Here is a 13,704-nt window from a genome sequence, read left to right on the forward strand (position 1 = left end):
GGCTTGAGTATATAAGCGATCTCTTGTATTCAACATTCGTAGGAAGGCAATTTGTGACAAGGTTAATGAAATAAATGATTTGAGCAATGTAGCTACCAGTAATTATGTGCCACATCTTTCTTTGAATGCCACCTCAACTGCTCAGCAACTGCTAACTGGTGTTTGGCAATGGTACCTGCACATAACATCACATTGACTTGACAGTACTGACTTCTAAAACACTCATCGTTACTTGTATCACCTGCTGGCTCTATGAAAATCTGTGCTTATTGTTTAGTGTCGCTGCAGTTCTCAATCGCTCTGCTCAACTGGTTAACTAACTTGCAGTCTTGCAATAGTTGTTGCACTAACTGTGCATTGATCATGATAATTAGAGGCTCAGCTATCCGAATCACTGACAAGATTTGTGGTGGTTAACAAGTGCATTTTGTTCGTTTGCAGCTTGGCAAGTGCGTACGTGTTCGGCTGACTGTGTGCCTGATGTGCCAGACATTCGTGGACCCACCACAGCCAAACACCGACATCACTCGAGACAACCTCTCGTGCAAAATCACCTATTGCTCCACCAGTAAGTGGGCATCCGCATATACTGCCTTTCGTAAACATCAGTCCCAACAACTGTACAAAAGAATTTATCTAGACCAGGTGAAAGTTCATCATTTGCTTTATTTTGGCTAGTCACCACATGCCACAAAAAAAAAAACCGTACCAGCATGTTTATTCTCTACGTAGTCTTCCATATGTCCCATCATAAATACGAATTTCTTAAAGAGCTTGTTGCAATGCTGTAATTTTTGTGAAATTACAGTCTAACCCCGCTACAACGAATGCCGCTTCAACGAAACTTCCGCTACAACGAACAATTCTTGGTTCTCCATCAGCAGTTCATAGGAGTCAATGCATAAATATTCTTGCCACAATGAACACTTTTTCTCCTGCCGTTCTGCTTCAACAAAATTTTACAATGCGATTCCAGTCTCTGATATTTAATGCTGTGCAGTAAACACAATCTTGAACATTTTGATACCTACAGTCGCCGACCGTTTATTCGAACTCAACGGGAACCGCCAAAACGGCCGAATAATCGGAAGTCCGAAAAAACAGGATTCACTCGAAAAAAAAGCACTTTTATAGGCCCTATCGCCCGAAAAAACTGTCATGTCTGCACACACGCACGCTTTCGAGACTATTTGCTTGGAAATAGAAAATTCAGACACCAGACTGAGGTAGGCCGCCTTCTACGTGGCGAATTATATCCGCTTTCTTCGTCATTCTGAGCGTCTTGTAGCTCCCACGTTGGCCACGTTTCTTCACTCCCGATGGCGCAGCAATGGGTGGCGTTGTAGCCATTTCAGCACGCCACGAAACACGCAAGAAAGCGAGAACACGGACAACAAGACGAATCAGGCCTAGTCGCAAAAGGAGCTGACTGACACTGCTGACAAATGCCACAACGAACAGACTCGTAGGCTTGGCCGCTCGACTGGCTAAAAAAAAAAAAAGCGTCGCCAAACATAGCCTTCGAGATCGGCAATGGCGATTTCTGCGTGCATTTTGACACTGGCCAGACATCCATCCATAGCTAGTGCAGCATATCAGTGCTGGAAACCTAGCAAACATATTGTTAACGTCGCTCTCAGCGTGTAATGGCGTACGGCGACGCATCCAATCGGTCAAACAAAGTCCGAATAACCGAATGGCGCACAGTGGGGCGTCCGAATTTTCGGTCGTGAGTTTACATTAGGATCAATGAGGGGTGTGGCGGTGCCATGAAGATGTCCGAATAAACAGGCATGTTCGAATTTTCGGCGTCCGAATAAACAGTCGGCAACTGTATTTAGAACGTCAAAATACGTCTACGTTGTCTAAAACGCTATTGGCACCACAATAAACCGCCACCATATTTACCGTATTTACTTGTGTAATGAATGCACTCGCATAATAAACGCACCCCCAACTTCAGTCATTAAAAGTGTCTTTTTTTTTTTTTCGTCGCGTATTAAACGCACCCTTTACATTCATCCGCTGTAGTCCCACTAACCGACACCTGCCGCCTCCTCACCCGTTGGATTTCTTCAATTTTTTTTTTATTTTGTCGACCCTCCTCGGCCACCTTGGCTCGCTCCCTCCCCCACTTCGGGTACCGTATTGTTTTTCTTTCTATCTGTGCCTGGCACATCCCCCCTCCCTTTATTTTTAATCTGTGCATCACAGCGGGGTTCACGATTGGTGTGAGCGTAGAAACGTCGCAGCTGATAAGCACACAGTGAGCGAAGGTCACGCAACTGCCCGCACCAACCAACGGTGGTTTCATGCGAATACGAAAAAGCCCAACCTCGTGCATGCGATTTTCCAGCGACGACGACAGGATTCGCTGTCGCGAAAGGTCATTCGTCGCTATCGCGTGGCAGGTTTCTGGAAAACGAGAAAAAATTGCTTGTTGCCCAGAAAAGATCGTGACGATTTCAACAACATGGTAGCATCCTCGATTCTTGCTTCACTTGTTCTGTGCGCGTACAGGAACTTTTCATGTAGAAGCGAGGCGGTGCCCGTATTTTGTCGTTAATCTTGTTATCGACGGTTTGTTTTGATGCTTTGGGGGTAGCTTGCTGCAATGTTGGTTACTTGCTACAATGTTAACGACGTCGTAGCGTCATAGAGCATGCTTTTGGGCGCCCCCTCGAGATCACAGCAGATACCACTGTTGCGGTTAAACGATTGCAAGAAAAGATAGCCGCAAAATGGTTTTATGGTGTGCGCGGGCAACCCCGGTACAGCTTGCAGAAGATAGCTCCATCAACCACCGAAGATGAGTAAAGTGCAACAAAGAAGCTGTTTCCAAACGGTGTACGGGTATGTCAATTGCGCAAAGCAAAGTGACCTAACTTTGTTTTGCATTACCGCATTTTTCGCTCTTCCAGAAAAAGCTTTCATAAAATTTACCCCGCGAAATAAGCGCACCCCCCAACTGTGCTCCAATTTTCCGAGAAAAGAAAGTTCGTTCAGTACGCGAGTAAATACGGTACTTAGCTTGGAGGTTGCCATTGCTTGATAGCGATGGCAATGAGGCTGTCCTGCTTTTGTCACTGTCTTGTTTCTGAGCCGCAGACAGTCCAAAGCTTAAGCTTAGTTTTTTACATGCTGCTGCTGGGTGCAGTCGTGGAACACAGGTCACAGGTCGAGGAACACAGGTCGAGTTTTTTTCATGTCATCTTTACTCATTTGTTTGGTCCATTCGTTAAAGGGGTACTGGCACCTTTTACTCTACCAAACAAATCTTCTGTATACAGGGATGGCTCCTATCAAGGGTGAATCTCAGAAAATGCTGATAAGATATTTCATTTTGATATTAAGGGGAGACGCGGGTCGAAAAGTCGCGTTTTTTTTCCAAATTTCACCTTTTCTGTTTTTTGTTGCTTTATCATCTTTATACATTATATTTTGACATCTGAAAATATCACAGCGAAATAAGCATCAGAAGTCAGTGAAAAACGCGTCTGAGTGAGCGGCAGTGACGCGCGGCATCACGAAATTTACACAAAACGGGCTGCTGTTCGCGTGCTCGCGGGGCCGCGAAGAGAGCTGTCCGCCATATTGCGGCCGCTGGCTCGTGTAGAGTTGTCCTTACTCTCCACGATCCCGGTTCTTGAAGTCTCGTACTTTCACGAAAAATCTAAAAAAAAGCAACAAAAACAGTCTTTTCCCGCCGTTTCAAACCGCGCGCCACTAACGCAGGGCCGCCATTGGCTGACAGCACCCGTGTTTTCTTGCCGTAGTTCGCTTCACTGTTTTCCGGAGTTATTTTTCGCTGTTTTCGTGCGATGGCAAGCCCGAAAAAGGCCGTTGCCGACCATCGGAAATACAGAAGTAAGAACAAGTTCAGAGGGAAGCGGCGGAGGACGTACAAGAAAGCCACCGCCAACGAAAATGTCCGCGACGGGCCAGCGGCCGGTAGGCCTAACATCGACCACGGCAACGTCGACCATGGCAACTGCGACGACGAGATCAACGCTGCAGTGAATTTTGTGAGTGCATCGCAGAAAAAGATCGCGTTATTCGAAAACGACGTCAGGCCGAATGCCGATCGTGCCGAAAGCGTAGTGCTGTGCGAGTTGGGTGCATTGACGGCCGTCGTCGCAGGCGCGGCATGCCCCGTTTGTCACGAGAGTAAACTCGCAGTTCGGGCACCGAATAAAAAGCGGAAAGGCCTTTCGGCGTTTCTGGAGCTACACTGCGAGAATGCGGAGTGCTCGGAGAGCATCCTTTCGTCCGCGTACTCGTCGAAGCGGGTCGCGTCAGATGGCGGCCGCGGTGCAAGCAGAAGCTACGACAGCGGGAGTTCGCGTGACGCCTTTGCCGTGAACCTGAAAGTGGTGCTTGCAGCGCGTGCCGTCGGTATCGGGCATGAGCAACTTTCACGATTTTGTGCAGTAGTTGGATTGCCAAACCCTATGCACCATAAGACCTTCCATGCTATCGGCAAAAAGATTCACAGTGCGGCAGTGAAGGCTGTCTGTGAAAACATGCAAAGGGCACGCAGCGTCACCAAAGAGGTGGCTGGTAACAGTGACGTGCCAGTCATGTTTGACGGCACATGGCAAAAAAGAGGCCACAAAAGCCACAATGGTGTGGGAACTGTAGTGTCCTTGGACACTGGTTTGTGCCTGGACTATGAAGTGCTTTCCAACTTCTGCCTGGCGTGCAGTTTGCATAACGACATGGGAGGCGATGAAGAAACATGGCAGGCGTTTCATCATCCCGTTTGTGAGAAGAATTGCGACTGTTCTTCGCATGCCATGGAGGCCGAAGCTGCAGTGCGCATTTGGCAGAGGACTGTGGACTATGAGACACCCCTGCGGTTCACCATCTTCCTAAGCGATGGAGACAGCAAGGCCTACAACGGGGTCTGTGATGCCAACGTGTACCCTGACACTCCAATTGAAAAAGAGGAGTGCACCAACCACGTGGCGAAACGTCTGGGCACCGGCCTGCGGAAGCTGCCAACGCCACTTCCACGAGGGGAGAAGCTGAAGGAGACCACCATCCAGAAGCTTCAAACTTACTTTCAGGTGGCCATTGTGAACAATCGGGGAAATGTCCACAAGATGTACACTGCCATATGGGCCTCATGTTTGCACTCGTGCTCAACAGACGGTGCTGGAAGTCACAAGTTCTGTCCTGCAGGCCCAGACTCGTGGTGCAAGCACCGACGTGCTGAGGCGCAGGGCCAGCCTGCACCGTGCCACACCCCCCTCCTGACCAAGGCCCAGGGTTTGGCAGTCCTCCCAATCTACAAGCGTCTCACAGATGCGAAGCTGCTTGCCCGGTGCCTCCACGGCAAGACACAGAACGCGGCCGAGTCCCTGAACAGCAAAATATGGCTGCTGTGTCCAAAGACCCGGTTTGCTTCCCGGACTGCTGTGGAAACAGCCACAGCCATTGCAGTCCTGCGGTTCAACCGGGGCCACGCGAGCTTTGAAAAGGTGCTGGAAGAGCTTGGGGTGCTTCCTTCGGAGGCCCTGGTTACCCTCAGCGACCGCCGAGACAGCATGCGCATGCACAAGATGAATGTGCGTCAGACCGCTGAGGCGAGGGCACACCGTCGCAGTGCAGCCAAGAGGGCTCGGGTGGAAGAGTCCTGCCGCACCAGCCGGGAAGGGAAAACCTACGGTGCTGGAGAGTTTTAGACAACTGATATTCCCTCTGGACATGTGTGTATGTGTTCAGCACAAGTTTCGTGCTACTGCGTTTTTCATTTTTGTAAATACAGACTTTCAAACTTTCAAACGCGTTTTTCTCATTTCGCAATTTTGGCCAATTTGCATTTTTTGCGGGAAGTGTTTCGGGCACTTAGAATGGTCATACGACGACGAAATTTGGCACACACATTGAGGAGAGTGCGTAGGGTGCCGATATCTACTTGAATCAGCACAACCTATCAGCTGTAAATATCTATTAATAAATTTAATGGTGGTCGAGTGGAAAAAAAAGGGTACTTTGCTACACAGATGTTTTTTTCATAGTTTCAAAGTTGGAGCACAATTTCTAGCTAGATATCGGCACTCTATGGCTAATAGGGAGCAAAAGGAGCCATTGAACAACTCTCTGCATGAACATTTAGTATGCGCGAAAGTTCCCGGAAAACTTATCAAGTTTCACCATTACTTGAAACACAACTCCCAAACTATTGCACTTATGTAAAAACTGATTACAGATTTGGAATCAGGAGGAAAAACTGCATCAGTGGTCCAATTTCTGAAGCTCTAAGTTGAATAACAAAAAAAAAGTGCTTTCGAGGAGCGTCTCCCCTTAAAGTCGGTTTTCTCGCAGCGCTCCTACCGACATCAACAATATTTCGACGTCGGAGTACAGTACTAATTTTGATGACATCACGCAGCAGTTGGTTGGCTGTGATGACGTCAAGCACAAAAACGCATCAAAATAACAGCTTGTACGTCGCATTCTCGATCATCTGCTCACACCGTGCGGTCGTGTAGCCAGTCATTCAGCGTTCCTGTGAAGCGAGTAAACAGCGTCTGAAATAGTGTGAGTGCATGCTTGTACAAAATATGCGCTTATCAGAGGGTGAAGGAATCATTTCATTTCGGTTTTGTCGTCACGGCACCGATATTTTGCCCCGTGAACTCTTGTGCCAGTGAAGCGGGGAGCCATAGGTGCAAGTTCCACCGATTTCCGTCTGATACGGTGCTGAGACGACAAGCGTGGGTCGACTTGGAGTGCTGCAGCCATCTGTGCAGACTTATCCGCTCTTTTTGTTTTGTTATTGTCATGTTACCAACCACGGCCCTGGCCTCATCACTTCCATATGTGTCATCGAAGTCAGTGTTGTCGGGCATGAGTATGCTGTGTACATCAGTTGAATTTTATGTGCCTTAGCGTAAATGTTGTCCTCCTTCTGTGGGGCTCCTCATATTGCGAATGTTTTGCACACAACCAGAGCAAAGGTCAGTGACATAGGCTGCTATGGCTAAAGAAATGAATCAAGTTGAACATATTTACTTTTATTTGCCTGCATCTATGTTCATTAATATTCGGTGTACTTAAAGCCACGATACTTCTGAGACGGGAAATTTCAACGCACAGCAGAGACGATGCAGCTGGGCAGGACCACTCGCTTTCTTTTTCCTAGGCGAAGCCAGACCCATCAATGACGCCTGTTCGATCTTCAATCAAGGCGTAGTATGCGATTTCGAGTGCGTGAATGTCGAGGCACCCATGATGGAACGTCGGGTGCGCTGTGACTCATCCGGCACTAGGGCGCTGACTTTAGCAATTTCTTGGCAGCACACCAACTTCGTCTCCATCGGGTGGCAACCCCCACAGAGGCACCTACTCAGTTTATGATATAATGTTCACGGTTTGCGACAAACAAAAAGTTGTCATCCCTCATGCGCAGTGCGGCTGCATACAAAAGCAGCAGGACAAAGCATGCATACATGCGGTGTCAAATCTGCGCCGAGTACCAACAATTTAAAGCAACTCGCACCGTTAAAAAGTAACACGAACGCTACTGACATCGAACAAACGCTCGGAAGATGCCCTGCAAGAGAAAACAGAAAGCGGAAAGTACCACGAACGCTACTCACATCTGACGAACGCTCGGAAGATGCGCGTGCAAGAGCAAGCAAAAATACTACTGAATTTTCATCATTCAACGTTTCTGATGCGCAAGCCCTCTTGCATGACGCTTTCGCTATCAGGCTCTTCTGACGAACCTGCAAGAGGGTTGAATACGAAATGGTTAGCGGGGTCTTCAAGCAGGCATCCTTCTCTCTGCCGAAATCGTTGCTGTCGTTTGAGCCGGTAGACAAATATTTGTCCATCGTTGGCTGCGTGACAGTTGCCACGCGTGATACGCACAGCAGACGACAATGGAGCAATGCATGCACAATGATACGTCACGAAAACGTGCGCATGCACATCCTACCTTTTGCATGCACATCCTACCGTGACATCAGGGTACAGTAGGAACCGAAACTAGCTTTTAAAGACATGCTGTAATTAATTTTTCAAGGCGCACTCTCGTTTCCCGACACATTTTATGGGCTCTTGGAGGCCTAGTCTATCATTTGACAAAAGAAAACAAAAACTGAAAAAATTCATGTCAGTACCCCTTTAAGGTTTTGTGGGTGTTAACGCCTTGTCTTTGGGATCTGGATTTGCATTACACGTCCCAGTCAACAAGCAAGAATTCTTTCGTTTTAGCACAGGCGACTTTTGTGGGGATCTCCAGTACATAATGGTCGCTCCCGAATTCCATTCCTGTATTTACCCACTCGATGTTCTCCATGTTTTTGTTGAATGTTAAGTCTGGTGTAGTGTTTCTGCAGACTGAGTTGCCAATTCTAGTTGGACATGCTTTGTAGGTTATAAGCGTTAGGTCGAGTTCGTTTGCATGTTTCCACAGATCTCTTCCCTTGGGCTGCGTTGTAATGTAGCCCCATAGCTGATGTCATGCGTTGAAGTCACTGGCAATAATTAGTGGGCTGCTACCAGCGATCTTGGTTGTTTTTTCAAACAGTTTTTGGAAGTGTGACTTATGTTTAGGGTTGCTGTAAACGTTAAGAATAAAGAGGCTCTTAGTCCTTTCATTCTTCCATGTTGGTATGACGATCTCTACCAAGAGGTGCTCCAAGTCTTTTGTGCCGAGTTCTAGGTCATGTGTAATATATGTGTGTTTCTTTTTGACTATGATTGTACAGGCCCCTGCCAATAGATTAGGACTTTATTGCTTTGTAGCCTGTGAGTGTAACGTGACTGTTGCCGGTTTCTTGCAGTGCTATTATATCTGGCTTGCAAACTGATGTGCGCAAGTATTGTTTGAGAGTTATTGTAGCTCGGACAATTCCATTGCCAGATTTTGAACTCTTTTTCAGTGTGCGCCATAGTGGGTACTGGTGTTCCCTGCTTCAGGGGTGAGGATGGCTGGTCGGAGCAGGGAGCGCCCGCGTTGTTCTCGAGTGTCTATAGCAATGGTAATCATTTCTAGGATCTTGATCCTTTGCTCGAAGGCTCTGAGGCCCTCCTTAGGGTCATTAAGTATCGCTTGAATTTGTCCTTTAGCACTGGTGAGTTGTGTGATGCTCTCCATGATCGTTTTCACGTTTTCTCAGAACATTGACGACGATTGTTCCATTTCCTCTACCTGTGCATCACTGCTCTTTAGTCTACCCATCTACTGCCCTTCACTTTGCTGAAACAACTGCGTCTCCTGCAGGGGCAGGGATGGGTATTTCCTTATCGATGTTTTCCGATTGCTTTTTCTCACTAAGTAGCTTCCGGATTTCGGTCAATTCTCTTAGCATATTTTGATTCATTGCCCTGAGCTCTGCATTCTCACTTTTAAGTCTTTCTAACTCATGATTATGCTCTGGAACGTGCTCACGGGATCTGGTACTCACGTGAACGTCCTGCTCCTCCGTCTTCCTTGAAGATTCAGTTATGCTTCCTGAATACGGTTGAGCTTCATCAGTCTGGATTCTCTTTTCACAGACTATGTCTGCCCAGGGGAGTCCTTGGTTAGGTGGCTGAATGTGTACCGATGCACCTTTCGACCTAGATCGGGACTTGGATCTAGCACGGTGAAGTCCTTTCGATGGGGGTCGCCTCCTAGATAGAGACTTGGCTTGGGGCCTTGTCTTCGCCGATCCCTTGTCGTCCTCTAGCTTTGCCGATGTGTGCGGGTTGCAGGCTGGTTGTAGTGGGCGACTTCTTGATCTTGACTTTCTGCTGAGGGCTGATTTTGGTACTGGCGAATCTTCATCTGGGCTTGAGTGGTTCCGAGTTCTTTGTAGTCTTCTTTTGTGTCTGACAACATATTGAACATGGAATCGGCTTCTACATGCTCTGTCAGCAGTCGGGTGGGGCTCTCCGCACAATGTGTATTTAGGTGTACACATGTGTGTCATTTGGGTTCTCTGCGCCGCAGCCTCTGCACATGCCGTTTCCATGTGGGGGGCATACGTCTGCTCTGTGGCCCAATCTCCCGTATGCATAGCAGCGATCCGCCTGCCTGCAGTATAGCCAGCATTTCATCCGACTGGGACAACATTTGACATAATCCGGCACTTTAAGCCCATCGAAGAGAACGATGACCGAGCTCGTGGATTTTATTCTTCTGACGTCCAATACACTTAGGTTTCTTGAGTGCATTATGAGATCTCAAAGCTGATCCAGACTCTGTTATGGGTCAATGCCTCTAATCACACCCTTGGATGTGTTGTTAGGTGCGGCCATGTATGCACTGACTTCATACACGGCTTTGCCAATGGCTATGGCTTCTATCCTGGCATATGCTTTCGCATTTCTTTCATCAGGCGTGCTGGCGATCAATATATTTTGCATAATGTTCGAGCAGGTAATGTCATCTGCCATGTCATTTGCGGCAAGACCCTTCACTGCTGCTATAACCTTGGAAGTTTTAAAGTCGCCCACCTTTTTGATGTCCAAGCGTCCTCTTGGTCTGATGATAATCTTAATGTAATCTTCCGATAGCCACGGTAGTCGAGAAGCTTTCACGAGTTGCTTCTTGAGGCTGACTTCACTTCTACGGCCTCCATGCAGGGCGGAGTTGTTTGGCAGGTTGATGCGTTGTATGCTTGATTTTCCAATCTTTTTCTTGTGAATGGCAGAAGTCCATCCAGCCTCTTCACTGCAGTCCTCTGGTGGGATATCTTCACCTTCAAGGGTGACTTCCATAGCGCTGGCCATGTTGCAGGGCGCACCGCACTTCCACGCCTCACACAGTTAGGCCCACGCCGGGCGGCATTAGGCCTACCAAGCCACTGGTGTGGTTGGGAACAAAAGTCCTCGTGATTCACAAAATATTCCACCCACCGATGAGATGTCGGTATCCAGATGACCCTTCAACTTCGGAAATCCACTAGGGCCAGAATTCTTGTTCAATAGGCCGAATTTACAGTCGAAATCATTTCAAGAAGCGGCCATGTCAGGAACGCTGTTTGTGAGCCGACCCGCAGCAGCCACGCCACTTTTTCTTCTGCTGTTCTACTCCCATCTTTGAAGGGCCCGTAAACCACCAACCAACTTTGATGATACGATTACGGTTGTTCTGAATTTCACGAAAATACTAATTTTAAGGTCGTTTAGGACGAACTACGTTATATGAAGTGGACGTAATTTGGTGTTACACAAACGGTTTTCCCAGCCACTGTGGATAATACGAGTGCGCAGTTGATCACTTCATGCGAACAGCACAACGCGGCTAGTCTATGGGAGAAAGTACTGTGGGAAAAGTGTTCCCACTTGGCCTCAAAGGGAACGGATGTGGCAAAATTCTTGAAATTCTTATTTTTCACTGTGCTACGTGCAGTGTATTGCATTCTGCTTGTGTCACGTGTTACTTCCGTATGCTTTTCTGTTCAAGGGGGGGATGATGTGGTATATAGGTTTCAGTTCCGATTTCGGAACCGGTTGGCTAACTCCTGGAGGGCACTGTACAAATGTATGTATCTTGATGCATGTGTACATAAAAAGAGTTTCTGTCCGGGTCTCGCTTGTGTCACTTTTTTCATCCTTCCCGGCTCGCACTTCAGGTGCTGGACCTCGTGTTCTTCGTGCATAGCGTCCAAAGCATGATACAACTGGTGACTAAGTGGCCGGAAAACCATGGCGTGAGGCCGACACGAAAAAAATCATTCAGGGACCAATTTTTCCCCCACACACTAGCGGGTCTCTTTCCGCTTCATGGATTTTGTTGCACTAGCTCAAACCACGTGATGTAAAGAACCGTATGCAAATCAACATCGTGGAAAAGTAGGGGGGGTCTTTTGGTGGTTGCTCGCATTGTCGCAGTTCCAAACTACCCAGGCAGCATCACAAATCCCACGATTTCGACAAGCATGCAATCATCGAGAGCCTGGTTTTGATTACGGTCTCCGAGAATATTAGAACTAGAAGAAGGTGTAGCAGCAGCGAGTCCGCATGCCCCAACGTGTCTCGCTTTCGCACAGCCGACCGAACCTGCAAGTGTGTCCAATTTTGTCATTTCTGCTGGCATATCTCCCAAAGCAACGTTTGAAAGGGTGCAAACCATTTCTTTTCAGTGCTTTGCATGTGTATCTTGAACTCTGTACGAATTTTAATGCTCAGGAAGCGGGCAAAATAGATTGAATAGTCAAAGTGGTGAATGTAGAGGCGGCATGTACGATGGGCAGAATGAATGTGAGCATTTCAAAGTGCGCGACATGGTTTGCTGGTTGCTCTGGTATTTTCATTTTCGCTTCACTTCTCAAGTGTGAATGCTCCAGGACCGATTTTTACATGCTGTCTTCACGGCGCGGTTTTCCGGCCACTTACGTGGCCTAGTGAGTGAATTTACTGCGAGTTTTGCCGTTTTCACTCCCTTTGAAAGTATGAGCGCATCTTAAGTGCCAGAAGCATGAGTGAGGAAACAATTGCACAGTTTTGTTTCTTTCAGGCGGCTTTCTTGAAAGACGGGGGAGGCAGAAAAGTTCAAAACATCATCATGGACTTTTTTTTTTTCCAGCAAGAGGTAGTTGATCTCAATATGATAAGTTTTAACATGTTTTGGTTTGTATGAATTCGGGATGATACGAATATTTGGTGTTCTCTCTACAGATTTATATGAACGAGATTCCACTGTATTGCCTTTCTATAGAACTTTTGCGTGATCTTGATCAGATTCAATATATCCGAATCCTAATAAAGTGGGAGCTCTGAAACTCTCGCAATAGTTGGTGAAAGTGCAGTTCTTTACATCAATAGCATTTCAGCAGTCATTAAGTTTATGTACTCTCTCATGCCTTTCTACACAGTCAATCCTGGTGGCTGGGCACCCGCATCAGTTCTACGTGCTGTTTACAAGCGGGAGTACCCCAAGTTCCTCAAGCGGTTCACGCAGTATGTCAAGGACCAGACAGAGTCCAAGGAGATCATGTTTTGAGGCTGCCCTTTCGCACGTCCTGCCAGAGCCTGCATCTTCACTTTGGTGCAAAGCAAGGTTTCTTTTTAAAAGGAGTGCAGGTGACCAAAGCAGTCCTTCTTCACCAATCCGAGACAACGAGGGTGACAGACAAAAAAGACTTGCAGTGAAATAAGTGATAGCATACAGAAGTGTCGTACAACAGCAGACTTGAGAAAATGTGGAAAACACACAATTGATGCAGATGTTTACAGGAAAACAAAGGCCAAAGGGAGCCAAAAATTTTAGGAAGGAATGAAAAAAAAAAAATGCGTAACTTCTGAAGTGATCGGGTTGTAGCGAGGTGTCAGCCACGCCCTTAAAAAAAAGTTTAAGCACTCGAATTGGTGTAGTGGGTGTTATAAGGTGTGTCGGAGTAACCAACTGCATTTCTTATGGGTGCCCACGGTAATGTTAGTGCAGATATTAATGTGTGGATATGCTAGGCTTTGGTACTGTAAGAAAGTCGAAAACATGTATCTTAAAAAAAAAAAACAGGGTTTCAATCTATAGTGGCAAAAGCTATAACTCCACTTTATACAAAAAAAGCACTGCGAGAGCCAGAGCCTGAGATGCAAATAAAGAAAAAGCATTTATAGCTTTCTTGTTCTATTTTTTGATCCGCCGTTGTACATTGCAGTTAAATTCAGGTCGTTACATTTCCTCGGTTGTATTACGTTGAAAATACAACTTCAAACGTTGGGGACGTGAAGTTGGGGAGGAGGGAGAGTATGGAGGAA

General features: G+C 47.1%; 1 protein-coding gene across 1 annotated transcript in view; it reads left to right on the forward strand.

Annotated features, from left to right (window-relative positions):
- cert (ceramide transfer protein) overlaps positions 1-13,249 on the forward strand; it is a 42,907-nt gene extending 29,658 nt beyond the window's left edge. Inside the window, exons 11-12 of the mRNA XM_075889791.1 lie at positions 442-568; positions 12,819-13,249. Of these exons, the coding sequence (XP_075745906.1) occupies positions 442-568; positions 12,819-12,946 (255 nt within the window). The 3' untranslated portion in view covers positions 12,947-13,249. The remainder of the gene's footprint in view (positions 1-441; positions 569-12,818) is intronic.
- Positions 13,250-13,704: the final 455 nt, after the last annotated feature.

This window comes from Rhipicephalus microplus, chromosome 1 (genome assembly GCF_043290135.1).
Source record: "Rhipicephalus microplus isolate Deutch F79 chromosome 1, USDA_Rmic, whole genome shotgun sequence".
Lineage (NCBI taxonomy): Eukaryota > Metazoa > Arthropoda > Arachnida > Ixodida > Ixodidae > Rhipicephalus > Rhipicephalus microplus.